Source organism: Calonectris borealis, chromosome 14 (assembly GCF_964195595.1).
Source record: "Calonectris borealis chromosome 14, bCalBor7.hap1.2, whole genome shotgun sequence".
NCBI lineage: Eukaryota > Metazoa > Chordata > Aves > Procellariiformes > Procellariidae > Calonectris > Calonectris borealis.
Genome location: NC_134325.1, coordinates 11163352 through 11179359, shown reverse-complemented (window position 1 = coordinate 11179359; position 16008 = coordinate 11163352). Strand labels below are relative to the sequence as shown.

Below are 16008 nucleotides of genomic sequence, written 5' to 3'. Positions count from 1 at the left end.
ACTCAAAACATAAAAATGCAAGATATTTCTTTGGAAATGCAAAATATTGATGTGATATCAACACCTGGTTAGTCTAATGCTATTTACAATGCAGCCACAGAAGCTGAGTGACTTGTTAACACCTGTGTTTCACCATCACAGAAAGACTAGCATGTAAGTAAATGTCTGTAACAAAGTATTTATCATACTTGTGCAGTGAGATAATACAGAGAAGTGTTTTATTACATGGAGGTGGGATTGGCACCAGCAATAACAGCTGTCAGTGTGAGGCTCCCCAGAAATCCAAAAAATGACAATCATTCGATTCAGTGTTCGTATTTTTGCAAAGAGCGTTTACTTCATGCTTCAAAAGAACAGAGCTATAAATTAAGCAGAACAATATGTATTCGTATTTCTTCAGAAATATGGTAGGTAGTGTGCCATATGACTGATTATAAATTAGGAATAAAAACCCAGGAGAGAACCGCAACAGAAATGGATAAAATAGTGAAGGCTGATGGAAAGAAAATAAGTATGCCTGGAGAGCACAAAACATGAGACACACACAGGGTGAAAATCTAGTAACACCCAAGAAGCTTAAAAAAAACAGTCTGCAGATTTTGTATAATTCCTCTATGAAGATCAATACAGGGAAGAAAAGATGAGATAGCAATGCTAGCAGAGTGGGAAATATGTGACTCTTGCAGGTGTTAGATCACTTGTGGCAAAGAGCTTGTAAACATTACATAATAGAGCAGTAATAGCCTTGCAGCCCTGTGGTCTGCACTGCCGCCTGGAATGCAGGACTTCACATACCAAACAAGTTCAGCTTTTGGTCTCTGCAACCATAATGTTACACAGTGTGGACCACTTTTATGGGAAAGTATCTCCACTTACATGCAGTGATGCAGGGGCCTTTTGGTGATATTTCCTGTCATTCTACGTAGATTTCAGCTTTGAGATTTGTGGACATAGTTTTTCCTATTTCTGTTTGCTCATCTGTAAAATGTATAAAGTAACTCTTCCCTCAGAGATGGTATAAGAATTACCATGAGCAAGATACCTGTTCAGGCGTTAGTGATAACACAGCTGTAGAGCACGTTTTCCTGGAAGGATACTATTCCTCTAAGTATATCCTTAATGTGATGAGGTCATATTTGAGCACGTGTGTCTTCAGATCTGCCCATTCCAATGCAATGTCCTCTCTTTACATTATCAGGCTGCTAGGCCACTGTAGCAGTGACATATGTGATTGCTCAGCTTGAGAAGGCAGTAGCTGGACGTAAAATTGCATGCATTAAGGACTTCTGTGGTACTCGGTTTGCAAATACTTCCAATGCACAATTTCACTGTAAAAGGCCCTTAGTGTTTTGGAGAGTTAGCATTTGATCCAAGAATGGCATTTCCACTTACAATATATTGGGTTCAGATTTGTGTACAGTTGCTCCTTTAAGGACAGATTTCAGAACTCCAGAATGAGATCTTCCCTTTAGTATATGTCGCTTCTTAAATACTATTGTTTTCCAGAGGAAGAAACACTTCTCCAGCTTCTGTTGTAACCTTAAATTCAAGGACAGTCTTGCAAATGTGCATGATTCAGTTTAAATGTTTGCTCCCCCACATATAACTCAGTCATGTGCATCCAGCCTAGGGCGTCAAAAGTATGCTTTTTTGACCCTACCTAATTTAACTTTAGAATCAGTGTTATAGTCTGATATTTCAGATCTGCTCTTCTTTTTAAATACACTTTGACAAATATTTGCAGCCAAAGCCCAAATCCTCAGATGCTGAAAATTAGCATTGCTCCTTTGAGTTAGTATGACTATGTCAACTGAACAACTGCTCCAGTGGGTATTGAATGTAAGCTAGAGGGATGCACTAATTTTACAGTGGTGCGCAAAGAACACAATTTGCAGAGTGAATGAGTATGTTTAGAGAACAGCATTATGTAATTCATCTATTTTGGGGATTAGCCACCCCTGAAGTTCTGAAAAAGGTAACTGGGTTGGGCTATTTATAGAGTCTGTTCCTATAGCAACAGTACAGATGCTAGCATGGAACAAAAACAAACTGTTAGCTCAAGCCATCTCCTCTGTGCACCTTGGTAAATTTATACTCTCACAAATGTTTATAGATCTCTCAGATACAAAGAGATTTGGGGGTCTAGGATGCTACTATTGCCTCAGCATCTGTTTGCACCTTAGTGTGCCCTACTTCCTATTAGCTTCTGACCATGCCTTTGTTTTTCAGGTCATTTGTATTACAGAGATATGCAGAGACTCCTTTTAAAGGAGTTTCCAGTGTACAAGAGGAGAAGGGGCATGTCCTGGTTTGTGCACTAATCTTGGGAAAACTAATGCAGTATTTGCCTAAATTATTCTGATCTTTAATTTCACAAAGCTGCTAGGGATGATGGCTCAGAATTCTTCCTTTACATGATTCTCTGTTTTATAAGATGCATTTGTAGGATCATTGTAAAACTACAAAGCCCATTGTTACTGCTACAGGATGATAGCTGTGCGTAAGAATTAATGAAAAAATACAATCCATACTGAAAGTGTTCACAATCTCACAATCTTGAGATCATGTACATTCTTGAGAATTGTACAACTTACAGGAAGGGAAGGAACAGTTTGTAGTAGGATAGTATAGGTTTGGGCTGCTTCTTATAGATTCTGCTTTTTTATACTTAAATATTTGTCTATATACAGTCATTGTTATCTTTTCTTAAATATTGAAAAACAGCCAATTATTTTGGTAATGGGCAGTAACAAGAGGGCAAAGGAGACAAGAGGAGGAAAGTTACCTGGCTAATGGAGAAAAGCCTGTTCCTAACATAGGGGTTACCACAGAAAAAAATCAAGTTAGGGACAGGATTCTATACGGATGACAATTTTAATAAGGACTATGATGCGTAGAAAATGAAGTGACTTGCTTAGACAGAATTGATTGATTCTTACCTTCACTAGTCTATCCCATGAGATAGGGAGATCACAATGTAAAACAGAGTAGCAGAAAATGAGGGCAGAAATATAGGGTTAGGTCCTTCGCTACTCAGCATTCTATATTGTCATTCATGAATAGAGCAAGCTAAGCAAATTTTGATTTGTTCGTATCCTAGCCCAAACTGCATAGATTAAAATGACAACGTGCAGTGCACGAAAGTGGAAATCTAGACCTTTTACAAAAAGCCTAGAAAATTAAGATGAAGAGTCTGAATTTCATATGGAAGAAGAGACACAGCCTAGGAATAGATTTCAGCAGAGGCTAAGCAGACAACTAAACAGTTTAACAAGAAAAATTTTAAATTGAGATAATCTGTATAGCTTTGTGAGAGAGGAGAAATATGCATGTCAGCAAGGAAGATCTAAAAGAGATGTACTGACTAGTATAATCTATCTAATTCACTGAAACTACCACTACAGTTAATAATAACGCTCTCCTCTATTGAAGATCATAGTAGAAAAGGCCAGGGTGATGATCTGTAGAGCCAAACTCCAATTTTTTCTTCTTTTGAATCTCACTGGCTCAACATAGAGACTGAAACATAGAGAAACAAAGAAACAAAAGCAAATAGCTGTTAAGCCATACATCTTACCATAAAGTGCATTTTCTCATAGACTACATTGGCAAATCCAATCAGAGAGAAGAATGAAGTAAAAAGCAGAACAGGAGGTGACTGATCCTCAAAATGCATATAAGGTGCTAGACTTCTTGATGTACTAGATTATAAGAATTACTATAAGAATTCCATGTTAGTACTGATATTTCAGGAAGGTCTAAGAGGAAAAATGAGTTTTGAGAAAATTACTGGTCAACAGAGAAGGATTTAAAATATACATATAATGCAAATAAAATGCATGTATTTAAAATGTCTTTTGAGTTCTGTAAAAGAAAATTATTAATTCAAGAATTTGATTTTGACAACTATTAATAATCCGGCTAATAATTTAGTGAGAAGGATGGATTAAATGAAGCAGAGAAAATACAGAAAAAGTATTATCCCTTTAGAAAATAGTATAAATCTATGTACAAATATATTAAGAGAATATCTTGAAGATATTTAACTACTAAGTAAATCTTCAGTAAGTCTGGTACCTAGAATTTTTCATTTAAAGGACTTTATTTCTGGGACAAGGTCTTTAATATATAACTTAAAACATTTTATTTGCTGTATTTAATATCCCAATGAAAAGCTTCGTATAAAATACAGCACAATTTTTGTCCTTAGTAACACCATTATTAGAGGGTCTGCATTGTCTTGCATGTTTGCATAGCACCTAGCACAATATTTTCTTTCAAAACCCAAATGAAACAATGATTTTTGCCAGTTCTCTATGTTTTCAAGTTTTTCAGCTGACTATGGACTAAGATTTTTTCAGGACATTCACTGGATTGAAGGAAAGGTCTGAAATGTCATCATTCATTTGTAAATTGTACTCATCATTCCCATGAGATTTCATCAAGCTCCAGATTGCTTACTTGGATGCTATCTGCCCATCTGCAGTGACTGCAAAAAATACAGGAATATGAACTTGAAATGTCTTTCAGTAGAAAGGATAGAAAAATATGTGGCTACCTGCATAAAACATGCAGACCTTCATTATTTCATCCTGTATCATCCCGAGTCTTCATGGTTATTTTATGCAGAGCTAGCACATTCATTCTTACGATGGTTTTGTTAGGTCAAACCTGATACTTGTAGGTATCTGCTACTACCTACCTCCCATTTTCAGGATCAAGTGGACACTAATATTTAATTATTCAAACCTTTTTTAGTAGGTGTCTTAATTGCTTTTAAAATGATGATTTTATAGAATGTGCACGTATGTGCCTGTGTGTGCAGATGTATGCTGAAGAGAGGGTTCCTGAATCCTGAAGTCTTGAGTGAGGTGCTTCAGACAGGAAAAGGAGCGGGAGTGGATTTTAGACTCAACCCTGTTTCAATGTTAGATACGTTTCCCTCTGGGATTACTTGTGCTCTCAGAACTGGTCTCCTTGTGTGGCTTGTCAGGGATGCCATGCTGGTTTCAAGGATGACAAAAAAGAACATGAGCCCTCATCAGAGCTCCAGCTACATTGCATGTCATTAAAAAGGAGCTCAAGCCTGCACGAAGTATTTAGAGCCAGTAATAGGCCAATAAACACTCTGGCCTATATATGACTATATATATGTGTGCATATGCATATGCATAATTCAATCTGGTATTGATTCCAAAAATCCGATAGTCCAACAGCAGTTTTGAGTACTGTTCCAGATTCCTATCTACTGAAAAAGGTCATAAGTACTGTATTGTTCATAATAGCAATTAATTCAGCAAAGCATTGACAGCATGGAGTTTCAGTGTCATGAGGGCTAATATCCCACTAAGTAATTATTGACTGTAAAATAATTTATCAGAACTTTTAAATCCAAAGTAAATCCTATACTTTCACACACAATTCTAGAAATACATATTTAGTTTACAATTCACTAACAGTACTTAAAAAATGTGCCAATATGTATGTGTTGAAACTAACCACGGATTTTCTTAACGTTCATGATGTACAATAGCATTTTTGTTACTGACCACTGAAATATGTCTCTGTAGAGACTAAGAAGTACCTCATCTTCATGACTTTCCTTAACAGCCATTTTAGCATTCCTCCAGGCTGCTCTGGGCTGTTTCATCAAGCTTCAGATTCTTCTCATGAGAGAGAGATGAGGTAAGCAGGGCTCTCCATTTAGGCTTCAAAACAGCCATGTAATGCTATATGAAATTCTATGCAGCCATGGTATAGGGTGGCATGCAGAGAGCAAACACGCAAATATTCATGATCGTATCATCAAAGCCTGGCATGTCCATGATAGGTCAATAGAGAAATTCTATGATAAACTGGATAGCTCTCTTAGATAACATGGCTAAGTCACACTGAGAGCAAAAGGGGGTGTCCATTCAGACATTGTATATGTTTCACTTAGTCAGTGAAAACTCTAGAAATAATCTGGATCACAATTATCATTACAGTGTCCAGTTTATCTGCCTAGGTAAGCAAGTATACTTAAAGTCAGGTGACCGGGACTAGAATCTACCAGCTTCTGTTTTCTCTCTGATCTTTTTCTCAGTGATGTTTGCATTTAATCCGTCTTTGCCTAAATGTCTATAACCTGGAAACAAACATCGTCAGTATATACTTTTCTCAGCAAGAAATCAGGGAGATTCAGGAACATTGTGATTCTCAGATGAAAGATTTTATGTTACTGGAGAAAAATATACTGGCAAGCAATTATTTTCAAATTCACATTTGCCAGTAGCTGCTAAAAACACATTGTATGAAGCAGATTGGACACAAACTAAAACTGTGATAGGCCATCTTTTGATTTTCACATAAGTCTCTGTGCTGTTTTTTATCTAATAGGAAACCAGCATGTGGTCGAAGCTTCATCTAGCTGCAGGAACCCAAAAAACACCTGAAGATACCCAACATTGCTTACATAAATTACCAAACATGCTGCTGTGGTATTTGAAAAGCCACAAAACTTGTCAATCAAATGAAGTTCTAAAGAGTTTACTGACTGTCACTTTGACTCTTCATTGTGTCAAGGCAGAAACATTCCTTGGACACATTTAGAAAGGTTGCCTCACCAATCATCCAGTGTGTCACCAATTACTTTGTTCCCTTGCTCAATGATCTACTAATATTCTCTTAGCCATAGTTGCAGTTAGAAAGCATTTTATCTGGAACTACCCACTGGAACAAGCAAAGTGGAAAAAGCCTGCTTTTGTAAATAGCACAGAAATAATCTGACTGCAGTATTTAAGCCTTAAATCTAGAGGATGAAAAATTATGTAGGAATATTAATAAACCAGATTGCATAATTGATTTGTGAAAATATGCTTTAGTCACTTAAGAGTATAATTCTAGAAAGCTTTGTGTCCTCTAACCATATTCCAGTAATATACCTTAGGATGTGTTTGATTTCAAGATGCAGTATAATATTTTTCCCTGACAAAATGAATAGAATATATGAAGTAGATTATAAGGAATTCAGAATTTTTAGAATATGGCCCTTGTTCACATACCTGTCTGTAAAATCTGTCTAATTGCTTTCCGCTTGTTTTCAACCCTGGAGTCTGATTACATTCAATGGCACAAATTCAACGTAAGTGGCACACCACCTGCAAGCAAGCAACACAGAGATTTTTTCATGCACAGTTGATTCAGTACAGATACAATATCTGTACAATCTATAAAGGAAGGTCAGGGAAGGGTAGTTCTCTGACTGATCAAGAAAAAGTCTTGTCAGAGGAAAAGGCTGTGGTCAGCTCTTCCCTCCCACACTGTGATTCCAGCATCTTCAGTTCTTCAGCCCTCTCCCTCATCTTCAGAAGTGCCATGCCCTTGTTTGATGTCTATAATGCCTCATGACATAGAGAAGACATTATTGTAATAAACTCTGGAGTATATTGCTATTTTGTCTCATTTCCAGTATAACATTCTATGGTTTTAGATAATGATGAAAGAGAACACTCAGTTCAAGCTTAGATCTAGCCTGAGACAGTTTGCTGGTGTACATGAAGAAATAATCACAAATTTGAAGACAACCTTCTAAGCACTATTGTATTTCAGGCTAAGTCTCATGAAAAGTTACCCGCTCTCACTTCTTCCTCTTCCAAAGGAAAAGAGATTTCAGTATTGATAATGCAACTGATCCACCAATAGTTTGCAATCAATTTCTGAATCTATTGCCTTTTTCTGGTAGACACCTGAAACATTTAATGGCTTATAGTTTCTTGACTGCTCTATTCAATTGTACCCACTGTTTCATGCATTGGCTCATTCATAGCCTGCTGTTTTCAGAATATGGAAACTCAGATTCCACTGTTATTTCCCTCCTCTTATTCCAAGAGAAGCAAAAATTGTCTCCTGTAGGTCAAGTCCTCATTTGTAGGCACTAGAAATGTACCCTCACTGGTAAAAGGTAATTTCCTAGGAAACTTGGGTTTTTTTTCACCTATATTTCGCCACTGTATTTGTATACACATTCTTACACCTACAAAGGATCATGAACTGCCTTTTCATTGAGGAGATAATATTTTTTTTTTTCTTTCTGTCCTAAGAGTTTATATACCTCTTTTTCACCATGGTGTCTATAAATTTGAGTAGTCTTAAGCCTCCTGTTGAACAGTATTTCAGCAGGTGTTAGCCCTGGTTTCCTGGGTTCAGCTCGTCATTAAGTAGTGCCCAAAAGAGATCTGAATTTTTTAAAGGGATGCTGAAGAAAGAGAAAAATTTAAATCTGAACATGAATCATCATCTTTCTGAAACATTAAAAAAGCTCACTAGCATTTTCAACTTATCATTACACAGTGGATACGCTGTGTCCAAACAAAAATGTACACAATTACAGTATTTTGTAAAAGAACTACATTCATTTGGTCTGTTATCTGTCATTCCCACATTTGATATGCCAAGTTTAGCAAATATAGATGAGATGGGATAAGTTATTAGCAGCTGTATTTTCAAATAATGTCATTTCTGGGTATCAGGGATAATAATCCAAAACAAATAAGTTATTTTTTCTGCATATACAGATAAAGCTATGCCAATTTTGAGCTGTAATTCAAAGTTTCTTTAATTACCGTCAGAGGCTCTATTTGTTTCCAAATAGTGAGGTATGCATTTCATATTTTTATTATTTTTATTATTTTTGTATCTTCACTCATCTGAGGCAAACAGTGCAATTCTAATTTGTCTTGCATATTTTTTCACATATGAATATTTTTAAAGTATCAAGTTTAGCCATCTTTCTTTGAGATTTTAGGTACAACCTATTTAGTACCTTTGAATAAAAATGACAATGAATAAGAAATCCTATTTCAGAGTTGTTTTAAAGACTAGGTATGCAGCAAATAAGCCAGCTAAAATTACATCTTGTTTAAGGGCATCTGCACTAGCATACTGTAAGTTGTCTGAAGTGAATTAAGTATTTTCAATTACAACATCATACTCTGCCGTTTTCTCTGTCTAAGTTTTATTCAAAGCTCCGGCCTGGAGTCTCTTCCAGATTTACATGTGTGTTGTAAGGTATGCAACTGCAACTAAAAGAATAACCTCAGCAACTCAAGTCTGCTAACACTCATTTTGCAATTGTTACTAATGGCTTATTGCCAATTTTTGCTATCAGTTGCTGCCAGTTTATATGATTTTTTTTGTATACAGACACTAGATTTTCTAATGCTTGTCCTTAGTTAAGGCTTTGCTGTCATATGCTAGAGGTTCCATATGAATGCCAGGGCTCTGTGAAAATACTGCCTTGAGGCTTTGCATTAAAGGTTTTGCAGATGTTTGTTATGGTAAAATCTAAAAAATGGAGCCTTTCATTACCAACAGTATAGAGATTTTTCAAATCCTTTCCTGGCATGCCAAGTCCATTGTACATTTTCAGTCACTAAAGCCTTCAGGTTAGTATCCCTAGTGGCCACATCAGTTACAAATCTCCTAACAAAACATATCATCCCCATAAACCTCTGTATGCTTTCTTTTTGTGTAGGTGGGAGGATATTGACAACTGACAGTATAATAATGGAAGCCATCTTACCCTGTTTTCTTGAACTTGTTTAAGTGGATTATTTCTTTACTTCTCAGTTTACTATTTACTGAGGGAACCATGAGATCTCTTTAGTGCTTTTGGGAGTTTCTGGTTCTTCCCTTCCTTTCCCCATGAGAATACCATCTATGTAAATCAATATTACAAAATATCTTTTTTACCTCTTTGTGAAATACAACAGGTATATGTCATAACCGAAAAAGCATTAATGGTAAAAGCAATAATAGCTTCCAAATGGTGTGTTAAAATGTGCAGATGTAAACTTTTTTTTTTCCCCTGAAGAAAGATGCTGGAACTCAGAAGCAGCATCTAATGTAGGAAAAATATCTTGCAGCCGAAAATAATCTTTCTTCATACATATGGGAATGTATTGCTGATTTACACGTTTCACTTCTTAGAATGTATGCAAAAAGTATATTTCTTTTCCAAAATTTATAAAGTCCTAATTTATATTGCAGCCTCTTCAAATGCCTCCATTTTATCTAGTGCATTTGAGAGATTCAGGGATATTCACAGGTATAGGTATAACAGAACAGTGAGGGTCTAACACTGTATTTTAACAACTTTTCAGTACGACCAGCTTCTCATTAAAAACATGATTCTCCACCATCTTGGGGCTTCTGCTCCTATCCAGTATATTCTTTCACAAAGAAACTTAGTATCTGACCTGAAGTGATTGTTTTTATTTCCCACAAGTATTATAGATGTTAGCTTTTCAATATTTTGTTTTAATCTTGCATTTGTAGATCACTAACCTTACTGCCTAATTTTTACCTGCCTGCATTTAACAACACAAAGTTTTCTTTGCAAATCCTTCCAACAGCTTCAGAGATCATGTTATCTTGGGAACAGATCTATGAGTTATAGGGAATCTGAATTTAAAAGTTCACAGCTACCCAGAGACCTTTCTTTTTGCTGAGACCTTTCTTTTCCCTGTAAATGCCAAATTAACAAAAGCATCCGAGGGTGGGTACATGAGGGTCAGGAGGGTGTGTGTTGAGAGTGACATCAACTGAGACAATAAAAGGGCTTCTAAGTTACTTAGAAGCTCTATTTTAAAGTTACATTTAAAGGGTCCACTAAACCAATTCAGTAGTCTTTAAATATACTCGACATCAAGAGACAGTCATCTGCCGACATACCCAAACCAGAAATCTGTTTAAAATACTATCTGGTAAGTATACTCTATTTTATTTCCAAGTTCTCTAGAAGACTTATTTAGAAAATTTTATCATTGATTCTTTATTCATTTTTACATTAGCTTCTTTTCAGACTATCTTAAAAATAAAGTGAATATTAGTAAGATCAAACTGTTTTATTATCTGAACCAAATTTGGGAAATGAAAAAATCTGAGACAGTGAGTTAGAAATATCTTGAAGTGAATCCATCTCCTGAATTTATAATATTGGGTTAGATGGACTGCTAGGACCACATTCATGCTATCATGTAAGATACCATGTAATAAATGCTTTTCCGACCTAGAGTAAAGATGCAGAAAATATTGCAAAAATGGCATTGTGGAGTTTTATATTTCTTAAGTTGCAGTTACTCTGTATCAAATTCTTAAGCTATAACAAAAAGATGCCTTTTCTGGCTGCCAATACTGAAAATCCAAACTGGAAACTGATATTTGGACTGTGTCATTTCTGCCTGTTGTAGCATCATCAGTAATAAATATTTTTCAAATATATCCCAAGTGGCAGTTTTGCTGATAACATACAAAGCAGAGTGAAATTCATACTGGCAATGAGGGATTATCACTGCAATAAATTCTGATTTCTCTTATGTAATTAAATGGGGAATAACATAACTCAGTATTATGCCTCTATGCAAAACTGTCAAGAAAAGTGTCAGCCTCTTCATTCTAAAGCATATGCACAAGAAATAGATAAAAGAACAAAACTTTTCACTTGCATAACATACTTGGAGCATATAAAGTATAAATGACTTTTTAATAATAATAATAATAGTGTTATTGGAAGAACATGGTGCTTTTCACCCAGTTATCCAAGAGATGGGTATCTGTATGATGATGATGCAGGTCAACTAAGGCTGACCAAAGTTCTTAGACTTGCCTGTGAAGTAACAGTAAGTTGGTCACAAAATTAGTAGTAGAACTAAATTCTTCATTTGCATTCCTTGCTCTAACCCATTTCACAAAAAAAAAAAATTTTTCAAAATCACTTCTCTGATGTCTTCAACTTTTTTCCTAAACTAAATTTCTTTGGAATTAACAGAAATTACTTGAAATACAGATTTATACATGTATTCATTTCTATCTTTGTAGACAAAATGACTTCTATAAAAAATCTGGCCAGGACTGCAATCATTTTATATGCCATATGCTTTTTTACAAACTCTGATGGAAGACCAATGATGTAAGTACGTTATTATACACTTCCAAAGTTTGGAGGATGACTTTAGCTGTTCTTGAGAACATGGTTGGTTTGTTTGTATGTGAGTTTATGTGCATGCGAGTCTTTCTGTCCCTGCTTTTGAACCCTTTGGCCAAGCTGGACAAATTCTGTCCTCTAGATACAGCTGAGTTCTTACACATTTTTTGAAAATAGGCAGCTGAGTAGAGGGAGAAAAATCATATAGGTGTTCTCTTAGGAATATCATTGGGTAAGCTGCATCTCTTTTAGATGCTTGGTGGAATCTACACAGGAGAGCATCTTTTTTACTGTGCGAGAATCTAGCTGGAACTCGCACTTAGACACTAACATCAATCAGCATTGAGACACGAATCCACAGGAAACCCTGCTTCCTTAGCTCCAGTGTTCACAAAATATTACCGCTGAATAAATGCCGTAGTTTTATTATTTATTAAACCTATTATGGTATAAGCCCTAAGCTCATCTACAACAGCTAAAATAAATGACAAATATATAGTCAAACAATATTGTCACAAAACTGGACTACTTCCCATTTTTTATGCCTTCTCACTAAATATCCATTGCCAATAACAAATCACCATCCACCCTCCTCCTCTTCTCTAGATGTCATTTTATCCCTTAAAAATTAGAAAGGTGGGTTCTACAGCTCTGTATTGTGATACCTCACAAAAGTTCCCAAACCTGTGTTTTTGAGTGAAGATCTAGAATTCAAGAAGGGCCACTATGAGTCTCTTTCTTTGCTTTTCTTTCATGCAGGAAAAGATCAGTGAGTGAGATGCAATTAATGCATAATCTTGGAGAGCACCGACATACCGTGGAGAGACAGGACTGGCTTCAGATGAAACTGCAGGATGTGCACAGTGCCCTCGAGGATGCTAGGACCCAGAGGCCTCGAAACAAGGATGATATTGTCCTGGGTGAGATAAGAAGTCGGAGGCTGCTCCCTGAACATTTGCGGGCAGCAATGCAGAAGAAATCCGTCGATCTGGACAAAGCTTACATGGATGTACTCTTTAAAACAAAGCCATAATGAAAAAAGCCAGAGCATTATGTCTGTCCAAGTAAGCACGTGTCTGTATATCATTGATCAAGTAGGGCATTTTATTATTATTTATTCAAACTGCAATAAGGATTAAAGGCTCCATTCAAGATTGTAGCCCCATTGAGTTAGACCTTTCACAACCAAATAATAAAATGTATTTACAGTCCACCCATGACCATTGCTGCTAATTTCTGGGTATCTTTTGAATGGCTAATGTATTATAAATCTTATAAAAAAGCATAAAAAGAAAAAGAAACCAAAACCAGTAAGAAAGTTGAAAAATCATTTGAGACCAGTTCTACTACTCTTACATGGACAGCATTTGTATGTAATCACTAGGCCTACTTACTTGTACTGTTAACCAACAATGAATAAATGCAGTAGAACCTGTCTCCAGAATAGGGCACCATTTTGCCTAGGGTTAAATTGCGTTTAACTTTGTACTAATGAAAATATGTAAACTTAAATCCACATTTATTTTCAGAAGAAGGCCTAAAATCAGATGAACATTAATTACGTAGCAAAAGCTGCATGATAATAATTTAGGATTAAAGAGTGCAAACATAAAAAATTAAAGTAGGAAGGCAAAGCTTAAGATTAAAGTACAATGGGATAAAATTAAAACAAATTCTGTACGAAATAGAAGAATGAAATTTTGCAAAATACTGAAATGAAGGGAAGGTTTTATTACCTTCCCCTCCTCCAAAAGATGATAACCTATAATTAACTATATTATAATTAAACAGTGGGAGCAGAGATGGTAGTATGTATCTAGGCATGGCCATAACTATAGAACTGGGAAATGATTCTATACCAGACAATTACAATTGAAACAAAAATCTTGCAATATATATTTTTTGTCCCTCTGTAAACTATTTATCTCTGAATTTTTGTATGTTGTGTAGGTCTCATGTGTAACTATTTTTTGTTTGTGAGACCAATGGCTCTCCTAAATAAAATTACTCAGTTTCATATGCAATTTTTTGTAGAATTGGGATCTCAGTTTGCCAAATCCCCAAAATGAGAACCATTAATATGCAGAAATCAACCTGGGAGAGGAACCATTAGCTGTAATACATTCAAACTCTAAGCAGGACTCAAAAAGAATCGGACATAAATATGGATGGGAAAAAATCAATTATGATAACAATAATTTTAAAAAGCAGCAAATGTAAAATTATTTTTAATGATATATGCACACGTGCTTAGGACTCTCAATCATTTCTGACTAATAAGAACATTTTCTCAGAAGGAATAATGGTGGTTGCCTCCAAATTTGCCATTGCCAGAGCTCAAACCTAGCTGAATTGCTGCTCTAAGCCAAAGTGTCTGCATGTATGTTCCCTTATGGCTTCTTATTTGTTTGTCTGATGTCTAGCACGCCTTGGGGAACCTAGTAAAAAACCCATAAATCATTACAAATATAAATGCAATCTGCTGAAGGCTAGAAAGATACTTGTAACTAGTGAACTGTAGTTCGTAATTTTGGCTATACTTTTAGTAACGTAAAGGCTCTGATGCTGCAAGCAGATGGTATGCCTGTGCACATCGGTGTGCCCCACACACAGACAAGGGTTCCATGCCACTTGTCTATTTGTAGAATCAAAGCCTTAAAGTGCACTATTTATCCTTTTATCAGACATCTGTGCTAACTTAAAGAAATAAAATTGCATTTTTGTACCTATGTCTCACTTATGTATTACCAAATAAAGTGGACCAAAAGCTCTTGGACATTATTCTAAAGCATAATAACTGACTGACCTGTAACTATTCTGATATAAGTTAGCATTTGGGGCAAGATTATTACGCCATTTTATTTTATTACAGCAATACAAATACAAAAATGATGATGAAAGCAATTTTTATTTTTCCTTTTGTCTTTCCTGCACACAAAATCATATGGATGGTTAAACAAAAGGTGTTTACCTAGCACAAATCTATTTATGGTTACAATAATGACACACGTGCAGAAACTATATAATCTTAAAGTGCCAAATTCATAAACTGTTTCATTTTGATCTAAACAAAGAATTCTATTATCTAAACAACTTGTTCTTCCTAATCTGCCTATCCAGTATGAAAGATGCTTACACAAATATTTAAATTTTCTGTACACTTCAAAAAATACTTGGTGTTTACAAAAGACTTCAGGGTCAGAGACAGATGATGCACCAATGAATATCATTTAGCTAGAAATATGGCCACAGACAAACTATGCTCAACACTGTCTCATTTATGGCTAAAATCATGTTTGCTTTGCCCACATACAGTATGACTCTTCAGAAGGACTAAAGATAGCACAGTGGCAGATGAATTAGTGCTAGGTAATGCCCATTAGAAAAAAAAAGTAATTTGAATGAAATTACTTACTAATGGTAATTATCTAGAAGATAGTTTTGTTACGGCTTTTCAGCTTAAACCTCTGATCAGTGTAGCAGCAGCCAAAACAGCAAAATGTTCAGAGTGTGGCAGAGGATGTTATCAAAAATATTTTAAAACCCTGATATATTGCGAAGATTCATCTTCACCTGGACTAACGTGCAATTTTGATCATCTCTTTCACAGATTAACGGGACTAGAAAGAGGATGGTAAGAAATAATAGGGCCACTGAAACACTTATATATGATAATAAATGGTAACAGCAGTCAGAAAAGAAATAAATAAAAAGAGGCATGATATGATGAATGAACAGTATGGAGAGATAAATGGTATTGCCTACCTATCTTTCTAACAGAACAAGGAAAGAGAGGTGAAGAATTGAGCTTGCACATGGCTGAATATGGAGCTTTTAGCTAGTATGAGACAAAATCTCATCTCCAGCCAACGTCACTGGAGGAGACAGTGGCATGACTCTTGAGTATGCTCGAGTTCTTTTCCCACGCATGCACTGGAACGTGCCTTAAGTCTACGCCAGGTTGTGTATTTGCATGTAAACAATGTAAATACTAAGTAAGCGTGCACTTCACAACAGACTCAGACATGCAAGTGACTGCCAAA

The 16008-nt window shown here is 35.7% G+C and overlaps 1 protein-coding gene and 1 long non-coding RNA gene across 2 annotated transcripts; one reads left to right on the top strand and one right to left on the bottom strand.

Annotated features, from left to right (window-relative positions):
* Positions 1 to 322: 322 nt before the first annotated feature.
* Positions 323 to 8187, bottom strand: LOC142087975 (uncharacterized). Its single transcript, XR_012675682.1, has 3 exons — positions 8093 to 8187; positions 7044 to 7139; positions 323 to 3519 (listed from the first exon to the last, which is right to left on the bottom strand). It is a non-coding gene; the product is annotated as an uncharacterized LOC142087975 (long non-coding RNA).
* Positions 8188 to 11855: 3668 nt separating this feature from the next.
* Positions 11856 to 12998, top strand: PTH (parathyroid hormone). Its single transcript, XM_075162781.1, has 2 exons — positions 11856 to 11950; positions 12725 to 12998. Exons 1-2 carry the CDS (start codon positions 11865 to 11867, stop codon positions 12996 to 12998), a joined length of 360 nt encoding a protein of 119 aa, XP_075018882.1. The 5' UTR covers positions 11856 to 11864.
* Positions 12999 to 16008: the final 3010 nt, after the last annotated feature.

Bases quoted from the DNA above. Each gene is read 5' to 3' on its own strand.
- PTH (XM_075162781.1), top strand. From the start codon at position 11,865: ATGACTTCTATAAAAAATCTGGCCAGGACTGCAATCATTTTATATGCC. The intron at 11,951-12,724 runs GTAAGTACGTTA...TCTTTCATGCAG, and splicing joins TCTGATGGAAGACCAATGAT to GAAAAGATCAGTGAGTGAGA.